At 33.7% G+C, this 20,079-nt stretch overlaps 1 protein-coding gene across 3 annotated transcripts in view; it reads left to right on the top strand.

Annotated features, from left to right (window-relative positions):
- Positions 1–19,673, top strand: part of LOC100313741 (STAT5-like protein) — a 51,717-nt gene extending 32,044 nt beyond the window's left edge. For 2 of the 3 annotated variants that reach the window (XM_085495202.1, XM_078008160.2), the window contains exons 8-22: positions 29–180; positions 1,110–1,265; positions 3,334–3,402; positions 5,873–5,938; positions 6,056–6,103; positions 9,603–9,690; positions 9,810–9,851; positions 10,448–10,528; positions 11,009–11,101; positions 11,516–11,811; positions 13,106–13,245; positions 13,949–14,107; positions 14,870–14,936; positions 15,549–15,680; positions 16,640–19,673. In XM_085495202.1, coding sequence (XP_085351328.1) covers positions 29–180; positions 1,110–1,265; positions 3,334–3,402; positions 5,873–5,938; positions 6,056–6,103; positions 9,603–9,690; positions 9,810–9,851; positions 10,448–10,528; positions 11,009–11,101; positions 11,516–11,811; positions 13,106–13,245; positions 13,949–14,107; positions 14,870–14,936; positions 15,549–15,680; positions 16,640–16,799 — 1,749 coding nt within the window. In that variant the 3' untranslated portion in view covers positions 16,800–19,673. The remainder of the gene's footprint in view (positions 1–28; positions 181–1,109; positions 1,266–3,333; positions 3,403–5,872; positions 5,939–6,055; positions 6,104–9,602; positions 9,691–9,809; positions 9,852–10,447; positions 10,529–11,008; positions 11,102–11,515; positions 11,812–13,105; positions 13,246–13,948; positions 14,108–14,869; positions 14,937–15,548; positions 15,681–16,639) is intronic. The other variant, XM_085495203.1, reaches the window with a different exon arrangement.
- Positions 19,674–20,079: the final 406 nt, after the last annotated feature.

Genomic DNA, 20,079 nt, shown 5'->3' with positions numbered 1-20,079 from the left:
CTTGATGTAATTTTATTAATTTAACCAGGACCTGGCTGAAAAACACCAACAAACATTTAAAATATTAGAGGATTTGTTGAACCAAACTTTAGAAGACCAATTGGTACAGTGGAAGAGAAGACAGCAGCTTGCCAGTATTGGTGGACCACCAGAAGGCAGTTTGGAACAGATTCAACAGTGGTGAGTTTGAGTGGGATTATTGTGGTAACAGACTGTTATGATTTCAGTTTATGAACAGTCAGTTGTTGCTTGTCTGGTTAGTATGATTAAGTGGTCATTAAACCATTAAGGGATGACGTCAAAATATCGATGTCGGATAAAAAACTTAATTCTTTTAGTTTTTTTCCAAACCCCTTTACCCCCCACTGAAACTTAATTGATAAATATCGGTCATGGCGTCAGACTACATTCACCATTAAATACAAATTGATAATCGGACAGTAGTATGGCATAGCAGTTGGTTGTCGATTGGGTGTAAAAAGATTTTACAAATGCACCTCATTTGACGCACAGATTTACACTCAAACCAAACCATTTTTCTGTTTTTTTCCCTTTTCGGTTATTTCTGTCCATGATTGGATAGAAAAAAACAACAACTACAAATACTCCAAGATTTTTTTGACTTCATTAAAAAATAAAATCGTTTTTGTAGGATGGAAACTTTTTGAGGTCAAAACCCCCCACTCCCAAACTAAAGGAAATAAGTTTTTTATCCGACATCGATCTTTTGACGTCGTCCCTAATGTACTTGCTGAGCATAGAATTAAACACCATTTTTTCCATGGAAACCTATTGGTGACCTATTCTTTACGATTAAATTACTCATTTATGTAGAAAAAGAGATTCTATGGTACTCAGTTGCGCTTTTAAAATTTGGGGTAATTGAGCAATGTTGAATTGTTAATGATAAAAAATAACATAGTTCTAGATGAGTTGCCTGTAATATTTAAGATTGTTCCACCACAAAATATTCTTCAAATTAAGAATTGTTGAAAAGTCACCAATATGGTATCTAGGCAACATTCTTAATGTACGATGTGTCTTTGAAATTTTAAATAAAGAATTAATCCTGTTTTCAGGATAACTGTTAAATTGTTTTTGTTTTCTAGGTGTGAAAACTTAGCAGATTTGATATGGCAAAATAGACAGCAGATAAAAAATATAGATTTACTTCGGCAACAGTTACCAATGAAATGTCCAGGATCCGACCTCCTGCCACAACTACACAACACTATAACCTCACTGTTATCCACACTTGTAACAAGGTAATAAGCCAATTGGATTGATTTCAGTTCAAATTATACTAAAATTCAAATTTTAATTTTTAGCTTATTATCCATATTGTGAATTTTGATGAATAAAACTGTTTACTATTGACAGTTTACTGTTGACTGCTGTTGCAATTGTAAATGCACTAATTATTGCTAGACTGTGCTCTGCTGAAACAGCTGAGCTATTTAGACTGTCAGGTCACTTGTTTACTATTGATTGACCTATTCACTCATGGCTGATTTATATACTGTTGACTGACTGTTTACTATTTACTGACTGTTAGCTATTGACTGACTGTTTACTATTGACTGTTTACTATTGACTGACTGTTTACTATTGACTGACTGTTTACTATTGACTGACTGTTTACTATTGACTGACTGTTTACTATTGACTGACTGTTTACTATTGACTGACTGTTTACTATTGACTGACTGTTTACTATTGACTGACTGTCTACTATTGACTGACTGTTTAGTATGGTCTGTTTACTATTGACTGACTGTTTACTATTCATTGACTGTTTACTATTTACTGACTGTTTACTATTGACTGACTGTTTAGTATGGTCTGTTTACTATTGATAGACTGTTTACTATTGACTGACTGTTTACTATTGACTGACTGTTTACTATTGACTGACTGTTTAGTATGGTCTGTTTACTATTGACTGACTGTTTACTATTCATTGACTGTTTACTATTTACTGACTGTTTACTATTGACTGACTGTTTAGTATGGTCTGTTTACTATTGACTGACTGTTTACTATTCATTGACTGTTTACTATTGACTGACTGTTTACTATTGACTGACTGTTTACTATTTATTGACTGTTTACTATTGACTGACTGTTTACTATTGACTGACTGTTTACTATTGACTGACTGTTTACTATTGACTGACTGTTTAGTATGGTCTGTTCACTATTGACTGACGGTTTACTATTGACTGACTGTTTACTATCCATTGACTGTTTCCTATTGACTGTTTACTATTCATTGACTGTTTACTATTGACTGACTGTTTACTATTCATTGACTGTTTACTATTGACTGACTGTTTAGTATGGTCTGTTTACTATTGACTGACTGTTTACTATTGACTGACTGTTTAGTATGGTCTGTTTACTATTGACTGACTGTTTACTATTGACTGACTGTTTACTATTGACTGACTGTTTACTATTGACTGACTGTCTACTATTGACTGACTGTTTAGTATGGTCTGTTTACTATTGACTGACTGTTTACTATTCATTGACTGTTTACTATTTACTGACTGTTTACTATTGACTGACTGTTTAGTATGGTCTGTTTACTATTGATAGACTGTTTACTATTGACTGACTGTTTACTATTGACTGACTGTTTACTATTGACTGACTGTTTAGTATGGTCTGTTTACTATTGACTGACTGTTTACTATTCATTGACTGTTTACTATTTACTGACTGTTTACTATTGACTGACTGTTTAGTATGGTCTGTTTACTATTGACTGACTGTTTACTATTCATTGACTGTTTACTATTGACTGACTGTTTACTATTGACTGACTGTTTACTATTTATTGACTGTTTACTATTGACTGACTGTTTACTATTGACTGACTGTTTACTATTGACTGACTGTTTACTATTGACTGACTGTTTAGTATGGTCTGTTCACTATTGACTGACGGTTTACTATTGACTGACTGTTTACTATCCATTGACTGTTTCCTATTGACTGTTTACTATTCATTGACTGTTTACTATTGACTGACTGTTTACTATTCATTGACTGTTTACTATTGACTGACTGTTTAGTATGGTCTGTTTACTATTGACTGACTGTTTACTATTGACTGACTGTTTAGTATGGTCTGTTTACTATTGACTGACTGTTTACTATTGACTGACTGTTTACTATTGACTGACTGTTTACTATTGACTGACTGTTCACTATTGACTGACTGTTTACTACTGACTAACTGTTTAGTTAGTTTCTCAACAACTGAAAATGTTTGTTTTCATAATTTATAAATTATTGTTATTGTAAAATGTAATATTTTTCTTTCAGCACATTTATAATTGACAAACAGCCTCCACAAGTTTTGAAAAAAGATACAAAATTTAGTGCCGGTGTTAGGTAAGTGTTATGTCAGAATTCCCCATAGCCCTGAAACCTTAATATTAGAGAAGCACCCCAATTTTAGTATCAGAAATGGTTCCATTTATGAAATGGTTACACAGAACTTACTGTCTATTCCTCCACTATTTCTCATTGTGATTCACAACATGAAAATGTTAATTCAATATTTAGTTTCATAAAACTTTAAAGATGTATTTAAAGATTGGAACCAGATTGTGAACACACAAAACCTCAAAGAAACCAAATTTAACTTTAAAATTTAACCATTTTCAGTTGCACCAACGGCACAACTTTTTACATATCAATACACTTGGGTGATCAGGTGACATACATGTATAACACCATTGCAAAAGTATGTATTCTGGCGCTTGTAATAATGTAGTCCCGCAAACGTCACACAGATATTTCTGGATTCTGTCGTAAATTGCCCTGGGTCGTTAAACGGCAGTTTGGGTTTTTTAACAAAATAAAATAGGATCAAGAAATCAAGAAAGGGCGATTTTTCAACAGTTTTTAAAGGTGTTGCCTAAAAGTTTCACCGTAGTCATCGATGCCTATTCAAGAGTATGATGTTCATTGCATTGCATAGTGTGAATGTTTAAGCATCGTTTCGATAATGATCTGTTATCACTGTAAACAATGTTAACTTATTCTTCAAATGCCCAGTTTATCTTTTAAAAACAATAAATTTTTTTAATTTAAAAAAAAATCATGCCGTTTTCCATCAAAATCCATGCAAAAAAATCGTACTACAACATCGGCAAGTCTCTTCTGTGTTGTGTCAATAACATTAACATATTTAAATGAGCTACACGTTGGCATCAATCATCATTTTGATTGGTTCATTAGCAATTTGACTTGTTAGGTCAAAGAAAACCGTTCCAGGTCAAAACATGGCGGATATTCATTTCTACGCAGCATGACCTGGACTGCGTTACCGCGATCATTTGCTACTAAGCAATGCAGTTGTGTTTGTTTTTATTTGAAACTTCTTTTTCGGAATATACTTTCGTTACTAATAAAATGACAAAAATAATTGTATTTGCTGCACAAGGTTCATTAATGTGATATTTTTTGGAGAAAGATGCGCTGGGTGTTATTGTAATGAAATTTAAGACAGTCTACTTTTTAATCCAGCAAAAAAAAAATGTATTTATAAATGTAAATTCTTTCGTTTTGGGTGGTCCAACTGCCGGCGTTGAAAGTATATAAGTCCCTGAAAAATATTGGGTGATTTTTCGAATGCGCGAATTTACGGCAGAATCAGGTATATCTAATTTTCATGATTTGAGAATTTGATGGCATTCGTTAAAGACAAAATTTCACCAAAGTCACTGAAGAACCCCAGAGAAGTATACGCTGCTACAAATTTCACAATTCTCACTGACTCACAAATTCGCCAAAATTGTCTCTTGTGAAATTAAATCCATTTACAGTTATTGTAATTTCATATAATAAATGCCTTGGCTTTAGTTAGCCTACTCAAGATTTTGGGGAAAATTGGTAAAAAATCATATGACAATGCTCATTAGTTTATTACGTAAATCCCTGACAGTGTGTTCTATTGAATTGTTCTAAAAATAGTGATTTTTGAAAAATATCAGAACAGTTTTTCAGAATACATCACTGTAACACACAAAAGAAAAACTGCATCTTTGACACTTTTTAAAATCCATATTTTTTAAATAATACAGGAAAACAACAAGTATCCCACCATTCACAATATATCACCAGACTACAGTGTGTGAGATATGGCATAATATCTCTGCCATAGAAACCTATGGGAAGAGTGTTATTATATATAGATGTATTATATTGATTTTTGATTCCTGATTTGTTGATTTCCATTCCTGATTTGTTGATTTCCATTCCTGATTTGTTGATTTACATTCCCGATTTGTAGATTTCCATTCCTGATTTGTTGATTTCCGTTCCTGATTTGTTGATTTCCATTCCTGATTTGTAGATTTCCATTCCTGATTTGTTGATTTCCGTTTCTGATTTGTTGATTTCCGTTCCTGATTTGTTGATTTCCATTCCTGATTTGTTGATTTCCATTCCTGATTTGTTGATTTCCATTCCTGATTTGTTTATTTCCATTCCTGATTTGTTGATTTACATTCCCGATTTGTAGATTTCCATTCCTGATTTGTTGATTTCCATTCCTGATTTGTTGATTTCCATTCCCGATTTGTAGATTTTCATTCCTAATTTATTGATTTCAATCAATCGATTTCAATCAATTTGTTGATTTCCGTTCCTGATTTGATTTCCTTTACTGATTTGTTGATTTCCATTCCTGATTTGTTGATTTCCATTCCTGATTTGTTGATTTCCATTCCCGATTTGTAGATTTCCATTCCTGATTTGTAGATTTCCATTCCTGATTTGATGATTTCCATTCCCGATTTGTAGATTTCCATTCCTAATTTATTGATTTCAATCAATGTTCATTTCTATATTGCAGACTACTTGTTGGAGGTAAACTGAGTGTCCATATGAGTCCACCGACAGTCAAAGCTTCCATTATAAGGTACAATGTATTCAATATTGAGATCACATTTATAAATTTACATACTCTGGTCCAATATTTTCTGCATAGCTATGTACATAATTATACCTATTAAGTATGCTTGTTTTTCAATTTTAGTGAGAATCAAGCCAAAGCGTTGCTTCACAACGAAAATGCTAATGTAAAGTAAGTATGTATGGTCAAATTTATTAATAATTCTGAATCTGCAGTAAAAACAATGTTTCATGGATGAGTGTGTCGCAGACTCAATGGAGAGAGGCAAAGCCTACAGAAACGTGTGTGAGTGCACCACTGACTCAAAGGACTGACCCCAAAGCCCACATTCTGAGTTTCAGTCACTAACGAATACTGTAGAATACTTTATTTTCACTTGGAATTTATTTTCGCTATTTTCGTTGAAGGGATGATTCCGTGAAAATAAAATCCAGCGAATATACATTTTTTCCTATATTTCACATTAAGCTCATCAAAAATCAGTGAAAATAAATTCCATACAAAACACCCAAAAAGCCTTTTCAGCGAAAATTAATTCCAGCGAAAATAAAGTATTCCACAGTACAACATCATATTAACCTCAAGGTTATTGTCAGTTGCTTTTGTTGGACCAGGTATTGTTGACACTGGGATAGTGTATTGTGATATATTACATCAAGTACCGTTAAAGTCCTAATATAAACCGCATACGTAATAGTAACCGCACCCCCAATTCCGGCTTCGGGGTTAAAGAGTTCTTAACAAAAATTGAAAACTTGAAAAGTACCTATTACTAACCGCACCCCCAATTCAACAAGACCGTGACTGACTTCATTGTTTCAACCAGCTGTTCCAAAACGGCATTGTTCCTAATCCTATTCATTTGTTTCGACAACATGCCTAAAAATATTCACACCTATTTATTGTTCAGCGGTGATAAGATGTCAGACAGGCAATGAAACTGCTTTTGTTCTGGCGGCGACCTCTGTCAATACTCTTTCTGAATACGTCTGTGTTTCGTAAGTTTTAGACAATGAGCTTTTATCACCGTAAAAGTGTTAAACTGAGCATTGAAGAATAATTTATCTTTCGAAAACAAATAATTTCTTGATTTAAAAAAAAAATCATGCCGTTTTCCCATGGAAATCAAAGGCAAAAGATCACACTACATTATCGGTAAATCTCTTCCGTGTTGCGTTCACCATGAGGTCGCTGAACTGTCATTAACATATTTAAATGAGCTATGTAATTTAGACACGTGGGCACCATCCAGCATTTTGATTGGTTAATTAGCGACTTGACCTATCCGGTCAATAATACGTCACGTGAGCATTCAAAAGCATGGCGGATATCGTATCGGCTGTTCACATGTGACTGAAATCATTCGCTTACGGGGAAACTAAGTTGAATTTTACTTGCATTTTATAACAATTCAACGAATTTATTTTTCGTGCGTTATTGTAATCACTACTAAATAATAATCACCAATATCAACACTTCGAAAACAAGTAAGTTATTCACTTGTGACCAGCAGCATGGCCGGATCGAGCTACCGTTATGTGATCATTTGCTACTAAGCAGTGCATTCGTGTTTTTATTTGAAACTTCTGTTAGAATATACTTTTCGTTACCAAGAAAATAAAAAAAATAAATGCATATTACATTAAAAATACTGAGTATTTTTTGTATCATGTAGAATTTTTTTTTGATTGACTGTAATTTTTCAACATTTCGTAACGCCTATTTTAGAACCAAAATAAGGCCTTTCACTCTTCCCCGACGCCTATTCAAGAGATTGTACGGTGTATTGTTTGTTTTGTGCATGTGTTGTGGACAAAAAATGACCACGCCCATTTAGTGATTGCAGTATGTACGTAATAGAAACCGCACCCCGAACTTGAGCTTTTGATCCCAATTTTTAAATTGATACATTGTAATATAAACCGCGGTTTATAATAGGACTTTAACGGTATCCCACATTTTTAACCATCATTCTGTCAGGTTTCTCTTCAAAACAGCTGTCTAAATTGATACATATTAAGCAAAGATATATAAGATGAAGGTATGCTACTGGTGTGATAGATTTTTGAATTGTGAGATGGTGACAATTTTTCACAAAAAACAAACATCCATTTCACAAAAAACAAATTCATAAAGTCTGTGAAAAAAATGGTTCAATATTGTCACACATCTGTTTTTGATAGTGTTTTTTGTGCGGCTATGTTATTTATTAACATGTTTTCAATGCAGGGAAATTAATCTGCTGCCTGCCCCCTCTCCGAAAGGTCAATTGTGGGCATTCCCACCAGAACCAATCATGTTTGAAGCTGAAGTGGGCTTGGCAACCTCAGCCAATCACAAGTCAGCTTAGTGCTGATTTGCAAAAGTAAAGAAACAGTCAATCTGTGGCGCTTAATTCCTATTTCTAATTAGTTACATTATTGCCTCGCAGCCAGCAGCTCCTAAACAATCAATTTTCATAATGCCTGCTGTGTTTTGTGGTGCCATTTGTTAGAGATTAGTATGTTTGATGAACTTTGTATGTGTAGTGGGATAACTCCATCAATGCTTTTATCATACAGTAAACCACTTAATTTTTCCTACCAGGAATTTGTGCGATTATATGGCATATATAAAGAGAAAATTTTCTGAAAGTCCCACATTCTGTGTCTTAGTAAAAATTTCACCGCTACAAAATGTCATTATTTCCACTGTCTCTCGAAATTTGTAAAAATGTTGTCTCTCAAAATTAAAGTGGTTTACTCATGTCAAACAAATCTTTGATAGTAAGTGATATTTGGTGATGAAATATTTGTTTTGAAGTGTATAGAACCGTGTTTGTTTACAAATTGAATTACCAAACACTGTCAATACAAGTTGCTTAGCAACCATGTGCAAGGAAGAGTCATTTAGTGATGTAGATTCACTTCTAGTCAGGGGGAACCGCTCAATCCCATGGATTGCACCACATGGGTAATCAACTCCGCCTCTGTCCACTAAGTAAATGAATGCTTATTATGCTCACTTTCTCAAACTGTGATTAACAGGCATTTTGCATACATTAGCAGCCATTTTAAACTCATGATTTTTACTCGTCGCGGCACGTTTCAACTGAAAACAACATCTTTTATACATTAAAAGTCCAACCAGATGAGTGTAATCGCTAGCGTACATATTTACGCCCCCGTAGAAATGTATTTGGTATCACAGCTTGATCTTTAAACATCGTAAATGGCACCAGAGCTCCCACCACGTTATGAGAGGCTTGGTTCGAATTAGCATACTAATTGCGGTGGTCATCTTGCCCCTGTTTATAGTATCGTTTCCCCTTTAATATATCAACTACACTTCTGTACTGCGTCTGTTGATTCTGTTTAATAGGCATCAAAATTACTTTTGTGAGGTTTTTGGATTGTCCGTGAAGTATGGAAAACTTATTTTTCATTAATATATATACAATGAGGGTAGATACAATATAATATCTTTGTGTCCATGCATAATTTTGTAAGTTTAATCTACATATGTACGAGACTCTGGCAAATGGGCTCATAGTCATAAAGATGACTCTGTTTCTATCATTGGCTTAACCAAAACTTTATTGTTGTTAAACTTTACCATGCTTTTCTTGCATTAACATGTTAGTAGAAGCAATTTCTGCAATGTTAGCAAAGTTTTTTTCTTATTTTAACAGTGACACAAGTGGAGATATACTTAATAATTGTGGTGTAATGGAATATCTAAAAGATTCAGGTGTACTCAGTGTGAACTTCAGGAATATGGTAAGATTTTGACTTTCATTTTTGACTATTTCCGATCTAAGTATTTTGCAGTTTAAATGCTTTCAGCAGTGTGTGAAAATTATATCCTGCTGAGTAACTATTTATAAATTTGTTTACAGTCTTTGAAAAAAATAAAAAGAGAAGAAGGTAGAGGTCAAGAGGTGGGTGCAATTTTTTTTAAAATTGTTTATTCATATTTGATCATCTAAGGACATAAGAGTTTAGAACTGTTATATTTATATCAGTGTGACTCTCGTTTGGATACTATCCACAGATTTAGTTAAAAGTTAGCATACAGATTTGCCACTCTGTGTTATTCTATGAGTCAATCCAATATGGCTACCTGGCAACCATATATTTCACCTGAAATATGTAAGTGTCAAATGTCTTTGATTCAAAGCAGAGGGCTCAGCACGTATGAACATGTGAGATGTGTGTCCCAAGTTATGATAACAACGCACGCTAAAAATACAAAGGCTCATGGGTAGATGCTTGTTTGTAAACAACAACACACTATGTCCACTATGTCTCACTTTAAATAAGATTTAATAGATCTTCTTTTAAGGTATATGTGGAAGACATCATTTTGAATTAAAACTATCTGCTTATAATACTTGACAGACATCAGCAGACTCAATATTTCTGTATACAATATATTAAGAACTGACATGATAATATTTCTCTTAAAAAACAATTTGTAAGTGAGAGTTATAAAATATATTGACTGACATTACTTCTAAAATCCTTTTACTTGTAGATTGTTACTGAGAAAAAATTCACCATATTATTCCAGTCGGAATTCAGTGTTGCCGGCCAAGAACTCGTATTCCAAGTCCGAGTGAGTTTATCTTTTTTACATGTAATCTTTTACTTTATGGGTTTCTAAAATCTACCTTTTTGAGGTTATGGGTCATTTTTGTGGTATTTTAGTATCTATTTCACAATGTATTCACCAGTACAAAATCATGCTCATGGACACAGATCAGTTTTATTGTATTAAACTGTTACTGGATGTTATTGTGGATTGTGTCTGTATTTTGGGGATACACACACATGTTTAAGCATCAGTTAAAAGTATTTTTTTTTCCATTTATTTGAATAATACATCTTTGTCATGCCTGGACCAATTACGTTCAAACATCATATCTGATAACTGCATATGCATCAAATCTAAAATTGCTGACTGGCGGCCATTTTGTTATTACACATCCATATCAGTCAATATTATGAATATCACCCTGGTAGTTGTGCAATATTTCATTTCTATAATGCAAATAGAGACTATGTCATTGACAATGACTTGTTCTTGATCCTTCAGACACTCTCTCTGCCAGTAGTAGTTATTGTCCATGGCAACCAAGAGTCTAATGCCTCAGCAACAATATTATGGGACAATTCTTTTGCTGAACCCGTAAGTACTCTGAATAAATGTTAATTTTGCTCGCAGCAGTGTTAAACACTTGTATATGTTTATCATAATGTAGTTTATATACTTATAAGAATTTTTTTCCATAAATAGTGGTTAAAAGTGGCAGCTGTTTGACTTGTTTTTGTGCCTTGAATTGCGTTTTCATTATCCGCTGTCATGACTCATCCATCATATCTCTGATATAAATAACCACAGTATTCGAAATAGTAAACACAATGAAAGAAAATCTAACACTATTTGATGGGCAAAAACTGTGTGGCTGTCTTGCCAAGGTTATGACAGCTGTTTGCCTGTATAAGGTCTATTTCCTTCACACAAATCTCTTCTCATATTGTCAACATTGCTAGAAAACTAACAGTTGACAATATTCTGAAGCTATGAGTGGTTGCATTGCAGGGCAGAATTCCCTTCATAGTTCAAGAAAAAGTACACTGGACTCGCTTATCGCAAGCATTGAACAGGAAGTTCTCACAGGCATGTGGTAGACAGTTGACTCCTCAAAACCTGAAGTATTTGGCGGTTAAAGCATTTGATGGACATTCCACACCAGACATGGACTTTGATAATATGATGATATCATGGGCTAATTTCAACAGAGAGAATCTATCAGGAAAACAGTTTACTTTCTGGAAATGGTTTCACGGCATTATAGAGATTACAAAGAAACATCTACGAGAACCATGGCAAGAAGGGTGAGTTTAAACAGTACTAAAACCAAAGTAATTCATACAAAAATACTCGTTACTCAAACACCAATTAAATGTAGTCTAATAACACTAAAAAAGTACTTAAACATGTTCTCATGGCTTGAAAATTACTGAATTAGTACTGAATCAGTATTCAAATTACTGTAAAATCTGTATTAGAAACCACAGCTTCTATTAAAATGGTACAATGCAATAAAGGGGATGCGGCTTTTATTAGAGCATCTACACATATGAGAAATCATGAATTTCTGTTTTCAATTATTCAATAAAAATAGAATTCAACAGATTTTACGGTAATTGAAATGTACAATGTATTAAAGTAGTACCGTAAAATGCCTAATTGAGGCCGCGGCTTTAATTAAAATTCATTTTTCAATGGGCCAATTCAAATGCGTGAAGTCTTGGTGCCGCTTTAATTAGAGCATTCACTTCGGTAACAGTGGAAATTTTTTTCAGAAAACAAAGGCCAGAAGGGATAATGACATGCTAATGAGATGCATGACACTCGATTGCAACTTTGTTGCAATTCTAAGTGCACTTTTGGATTTTACTCAAAAAATACTGAATCAGTAATCAAAATGTATCTAAGTAGTTTTTCAAAAAGTACTAAAAACTGTTTTTAAATATGTACTCAAATTGTATCAAAACAGTATGTACTTAAAAATTTGAATGACAAAGTCAACTTCAGGCACCATCCGCAAAAGATAGTTACATTTATAGTCCACTCTTTTGATAAAAAATCAGCAGTATCACATTTTGCCTTTCGATTTCAAAATTGAATTCAGTGAAATGAAATGACTTCAAAAGGTTTAACAGTACTAAACATGATCTCAAATTGTACTTCAACATGCTCTCAAGTAGTACTCAAACTGAAACAGTATTCAAGTACTTAAATCGTTATGGTAACATACAGGGCGTGTTTAAATTTTGTGTAAACAATGTATTTTACATTCGTTCTATACATCGCTGTGAGTCCCATATCGAAAAGGACGTGGCATGATGACTACCACACGTTCCAACAAGTAGCTTACTGTAAAATGACTAATTTTTGCTGGGTTTAAATTTCGCTGATTTACTATTTCAGGCATATTCAGTGGGTTTTAAATTCACGGTTTTATCATTTAGATAATGTATTCTATGCTAAATTTTACGTATTCACTGGGTTTTAATTTAGTGCATTTTCCAGTCAGCGAAATAAGCAAAATTAAAACCCAGTGAATAATTAACCCTTTTACAGTATTGTCAAAATGTTATAATATAATTTGTCTTTCTTCTTTAGCTATGTGGTTGGCTTTGTGAGTAAGGGTCATGCCCAGGAGTTACTTTTGTCCCGAGCCAATGGTACTTTTATGTTAAGATACAGCGATGGGTCTATTGGAGGAGTGACCATTGCATGGGTAGCACAGGACCCAAACACAGGTAAATCAATTGATACATTTATGTTAAGATACAGCGATAGGTTTATTGGAGGAGTGACGATTGCATGGGTAGCACAGAAACCAAACACAGGTAGGTCAATTTATACTTTCATGTTAAGATACAGCGATAGGTCTATTGGAGGAGTGACGATTGCATGGGTAGCATAGGACCCAAACACAGGTAAGTCAATTGGTACATTAATTTTAAGATACAACGATGGGTCTATTGGAGGAGTGACGATTGCATGGGTAGCACAGGACCCGAACACAGGTAAATCAATTGGTACATTAATTTTAAGATACAACGATGGGTCTATTGGAGGAGTGACGATTGCATGGGTAGCACAGGACCCGAACACAGGTAAATCAATTTGGTACATTAATTTTAGGATACAACAATGGGTCTATTGGAGGAGTGATGATTGCATGGGTAGCACAGGACCCAAACACAGGTAAATCAATTGATACATTAATTTTAAGATACAACGATGGGTTTTTTGGAGGAGTGACCATTGCATGGGTAGCACAGGACCCAAACACAGGTAAATCAATTGATACATTCATGTTAAGATACTGCAACGGGTTTATTGAAGGAGTGACCATTGTATCACTAGTTAAGTCTGCTTCTATTGGTGTAGGAATTGTTTTTGAGGTTTAGATGATGTGATTCAAAAGGTTCATTGTATGATTTCTATATTGTTTAGGTGAACGTCAAGTCTGGAATCTTCAACCATTTACATCAGAAGATTTCAATATCCGTTCATTAGCTGATAGAATACTTGATCTGCCACAACTGGTGAATCTATATCCGGACATTCCAAAGGATTTAGCATTCGCTAAATACACCAAAAAACAACCTGAAGGTAAATGACAATATGAGGTTTATTACAAGAATACCGCAAAGTATGTACGAAGGCAGTACGGTAATTGAATTGACATACGTCTCGCGGAGGTCGATGCGTTTCCGTACTGAGTGCATAGTTTGCATTACTTTCATGACAACTAAATTATTATACATCGTTTTTTTTACATCATTGCACATCCCCAGTATGCTATTTTTGTTGATGACACAGTGTTTTATTTCACGTCTTGTGTACACTGTATTGTGATATTTACTCAAATTGGTTATGAAACCTTATATAACATATTATATAAAAATATGTTTAGTAAAATGATAAACACTTCAGTACTACTTAAATATATGAACAGAACAGTACATGATGTATAAAATGATTTATTAGGTGAGAATATGCAACTGACATAGTATGTGAGAATGTTTAACGTAAATATATTTATCTATATAAAGATGTAAATTTTGCAAGATCTTCACAAAATCACAAAAGTTGACATTTCTGGACATGCTATGTAAATATAACTGAAGAGTATTTGTTGTGTCCATTTTTGGCGATGTCCTTGCTTATTTGTAAAGTTGTGTTAGTAAAGTTGGCGGTAATCTCACTTGTTTCTGTTTACCAATCAAATATTCCCATGCAATCATTGCTTTCTGTGATGTCATTGGTTTGGTTGATGAACATAAAGAAAAGAATAAAAAAGTCAGTCATTATTTGTTTTTTTGCTCTCTCCAGTAATGTATATACTGAAACATGACATTTGTTTGATTGCAGTTGATACAAAGACTCAGGATGGATATGTACCATCAGGACTTGTCAGTACAGTCCAGTTACCTGCAGCGTAAGTCGAACAACTCACATGAATTATTACATATACAAAGATTGTCATTTGACCAAAGTCCACTGAGGTCAACATGCAGCAAAAATCAGTTCAGTTTGACAATTGGACTCTGCTGGCATTTTTAATTAAATGAAACAAATAAAATGGTGTCTAGACAATAATACACCCTGACTCAACGAATGTAGCCGATGATAAACATGATTGACATTGATTACTCTAAAGTCATACTTGTAATTAAGATGGTGTTGATACATGTCACGAGTTTGACAACAGATTCTTTATTGATATACCGGTTATATTATACCAGCTTCCAATTGTTAAATAAATCATCCATTGAAACAAAATGTTGCATGCTCCAAATGTTAAAATGTCATGCTGAATTGTTTTCCACTGTAGTACGGCGTCTGACTGTTTGGGAGCTTCAAAACTACTAGTTTTATGCATCCAGAAAAGGCAGAATGTGGAAAAGTTAAATGCCGCAAAGAAAAGAAATTAATTTAAATAAGAATTAAGGAATCAGGCAAATATTTCTAAAAAAAGTTGATTCTGAGATCTTATCATAGTTTTCATAGCAACTGTTACTATAGCGATATTTAAATTTGTTTGACACAGTAGCATGATGCCAATGAGCCCTCTTGCACCACGAATGTATGAAGAACCAGCATCACCAGCACAGTCTATAATAAACCCAGGGTCAGTGCAGAGTACAGCCAGTACAGATACAACTATGGCTGATATGAATAGGTAAGGCGGCCATATTGAATAAATATCATTACTGTAATAAGTGTTCTCCCAAAAAAAAATTGCATACAGTATTGGTCAATTTGTATAACAATAGAACATGTTAATGACTTCTATTATATTCATTTTTATGCTAAATTGGTTCTATTGTTTAGTTGGGAACCTCTGCTCTATAATACCCTAGGGAGAACCCTGCTGTAATATAGAACTCCCTGATTCTCAAAAACTGTGCATATTCCCACTCCCCAAATTTAGATGCTGTAATTTTTCCCCCCAATAATTTTTTTGAAATTTTGCAAATTTGTGTCTTTTTCTTTAATTTCTCTATTTATTTTGGACCTAATTACTACAAGTTTTGATACTAAATTTTGAAGAAAAAAAAATCAGTCTTTAAGGAAAATGAAATTGCGAAATTAATTGCATCGTATTGATTTCAACAACACTTTTACAATGAAGAGACAGAAATGATCACAAAATATACTTAAATTTTGTTATAATATTAATTACGTACCACCAGAATTTACAATATAAAAATTATTAGGGACTGTTGGAACAAGTCATAATCTTCATTATTATCTTCATTGTTGAACGTGTTCTATCATTTGCAAACTCTTTTTGCAAAGCAATAATAAGGTACAACTTTTTCATATCATTTCACCAATCCAAATTTGAAGATATGAAAAAATAATTTCATCAGAGAGTATGCTAATTTTGACTATTTTTGATTACATTTCAAACTCTTGCTTCATTTTCGATATCTTGATGGCATTATTCCATAACAATGAAAGCAGGGAAAATATATTTTATTTTTTCCCTCTTTCTTTCATACTACCACGTCTATTCCTCTTTTATTCCTACCACTACTCTTCCTCTTTCACCTCACACTAGAAAACTCATCCTTGAGTCGCTAGTTCAGGCATCTATCAATGAAAATTACTTTCCAATCTTCCTGTATTTTCAAGCGCAGCTAATGCTGAGATTGACCTTACTGAACTCACAGTTGAAGACATTAACGCACTTGCCAATATATCCTTCACCGATGATTTCAACATAGAGGGCGCTGAAGAATTTGATACCATTATGGCAGAAGACCTGGACTCCTTCTTAAGCCGTGTGCTGTAATATTCTAATGGCACAGCTTTTTATTAAATTTTAACCAAAGCTTGTTCTAGTTAGTTGTGTATGCTAATGAGAATGTAATTAGTGCAATTTTTATCTTATTAGTGAATATCGGTAACTGATCAAATACACAGAACACATCAGTCTGTATACAGTAGGAAATTCAACATTTGTAGTTCAAATTTGCAACATTTTTGTTGGTCAAAGGTTACCATGAATTTTGTTTTTGGTGTAGAGTCAAAGGTCAGATCATGTATGTAATTTTGGGAGTTCTATTTTGTGATAATCTTTGTAATTTGCATTTAAATTGCATTTTGAACCTAGGAAACTGACGAGTTACAAGAATTGGTGCTAAAATATAGTACACAACTAATGGTGTTTGGTGTCATGATGAGAAAAAAACACGTAAACATAATAGGGTTAGATTTGAATCTATTTTTGCACTGATACAAGCCTTATTGACATTTACAGTTGAATGGAGGATTTTTTGAGTTTAATATTGGTGCCATATGTGAAGGAGGTTGAGAAAATTGGTATTATATCATGTGAAGTTCAGATGCTAGTAAAAGGGAGCGGTCATTATTACAACCCTTTGCCATGGTAACTGTTACCATGGTTACAAATAAACTGTAGGAATGTAGATTTAATTTCTGACTACGTTTTGTTGTGATTGTTCTTGTATTGTTGTAGCCTCCACTGCCAATCATTGTGTGAGAGATTTTAACTGCATTTATTATAGTGTCTTGTATAATGAATTTTATCATTCCATATATGGTCATATAGGATCCATATTCCTGGTCATGTGTTAATTTGTGTCATTTTAATAGTTTCTTGTCCTTGTAGATTCACCATTATTGTCATATGCATTTGGCAGATACAGCTTAGGTTCATGCTTAATCAGCACCCTTTTTTTAGTGTTAATCACCTCTGAACTTTACATGGTGTGTCAGTTTGGAGTTTGCAAGTCCTTCGACTATTGAAAAAGTTGACCAAGCTTCGTTTGAACCATGACTTTGGTATTGCGAGTCAGAACCTATACCGCCTACTCTATGAGGGATTTAGTTGGGGTGACTATACAGACAGTCAAGTGACATGAATGATCCTTTTGTGTTTATGCATATGATGTTGTTTTACTAAATGATTATCAAAGTATATTAGTCATTAACTTTATTTCATATTCTTGCTATTTCAAGCGTAACAGTCGCGCTTATGGTCAGTATGCTGTAAATGATGTCGTACCTTGTGCAAGTATAAACATTACTGAATGCTGTGTGTACGTTATACTTTAAACCTCATAAATTTTTTGAGAGACAAATATTCATGCATTTCTCAAGTCAGTTTCGTAGCAGTAACAATTTCTCCGAGATCCTACAACATGGAGCATCAGTGACTTTTGCGAAATTTGTAACTTCGGAGACTTTTGCAAATTTTTGTTTTCACAAATCTCAAGTCGTAAAATTTTGTGTCAAAAATTAAACACTTCACAGTATATAGAGTTAGTGTCAAAATTTTCAATCCATTGATTATTCTCACCAAGGTTTTCAGTAAAAAGTATCTCCAAATGTACACATGAATTTGTGAATGAGATTAAAATCACTGAAATACAGTTAAAACTCCACTGATAGTGATGACAGCCAGTGCCACTATTTCAAACTACAGTACTGAATATTTTGTTCTATTTGCTGTATTATTGGTGCATGTGCTTTCCGGTACATAAATTACAGGTTAAAAATAGATCATAGGTCAGGTGATAATAAATGTAGTCTTTGGTTTATGTGTGCTACTATAATGTGTTATATTGAGTGTTTAAGCACAGAATATCTTCTCTTATATATGGCATTTGTACAGTCTTTTTGTCTGATACAATTTTAAAAAAATGTGGGAAAAAAAATAGTATATATTATACTATATCAAGTATTGTCGTCAGGTTTTTTTATTTTTTTTTCAGCATTTGAACAGTTATGTTTTAATAATTATCAAGCTAAGGAGTTGCATAATTTTTGATTAATGGGCGGTAGTCGTCGCGCCACGCATGCGCGAGATATATGGGTCTCGTATAAACAAAGATGGCGACTTTGATCAACGAGTACAAACTGGGACGTTACCAAGCTTTTATTACGTACATTTTTAGGTGATTGGAAGGTGACGAAGGAGTCGCCGGAAGTAATTGATGCAAGTCGCGCCCAGGTTAAACCTCTAACTTATGATTTCCATTAGAAGAGCGCATTGGATTGTGGGAAAATCAATGTTTATCAACACAAATGTCGCACATGTGCAGTGCGACGACCACTGCCCTTTAAGCATAAGTAACTGAATATATTAATCTGTATTCAAATTCCAGTGAAAGGTAATGCACTAATTAATTTCTAGTAGTAGGAAAAAAAGCATAATTAGATTTTGAATTTAAGAAGAAAAAAAACTAATTCTAGGAAGTTGAAAGTTAGTGGTGTTCTGAATTATGAGACAGTTAATGACTTCTGATATGATTGGTCAAGTGCGTTTACCTTTAAATTTAAATATTTCTTGTCATTTCACCAGGAATTGAAAAATTAGAATATATCATTTATTTTTTGTTCTCAATTCAGCATGTATGCCTATTTTTGAATACATGTATTCTCAAAATTTTTAGGGTATTCGCGAGGATGTAATTTTTACAAATTTGTGACTTTGTCCTTCACACTCCAAATGTACAATTTGTTCTTGTGAAATTTAATTTCTTCACAGTTCATGTAGTTTTGATACATATTCCTGTCGCTTGATATTTCTTTTTAATGTTTGCATATTACTGGGAGAACATGTGTATAATTGTTTTGTTTTCTTATGTACATTGTATTTGTAGTTACCGGTAATAATGAAATAAAATTTCCTTTAATAACATTGCGTCTGACTTGTGGGCTTAAGCAAGTTGTAGAACTATGGAGGTGAAGCTATTCAAAACTTGGGTGCTAACGAACTGCTAAAAGTTGCCAAGATACTGTACAAAATACAAAAAGCTTGCTTTTAACAGAATAACCAAGTGTAGTTTATTTCAGTGCTGTTACTGTTGAGTAACTGATTCCTTGCCTTCAAGTTTGTGAAAACTTGAAACATGTATAAGTATTCATTATAAGTTTGGCATACAATCGGTACGAACCCTCTCCCCCCCCCCCCCCAAAAAAAAAAACATGACTTTGATCTAAGTGAAATGTGCAAGTGTTCTGTATCTCTGGCTGGAGATGATATGTGATTAGTGACATTTTGATCACCTTTGTTTTAGAACTATTATATAGGCTGATATGGGGGT

This window comes from Saccoglossus kowalevskii, chromosome 21 (assembly GCF_978046115.1).
Source record: "Saccoglossus kowalevskii chromosome 21, keSacKowa6.1, whole genome shotgun sequence".
Classification (NCBI taxonomy): Eukaryota; Metazoa; Hemichordata; class Enteropneusta; family Harrimaniidae; genus Saccoglossus; species Saccoglossus kowalevskii.
This window is presented reverse-complemented; position numbering and strand designations above follow the sequence as displayed.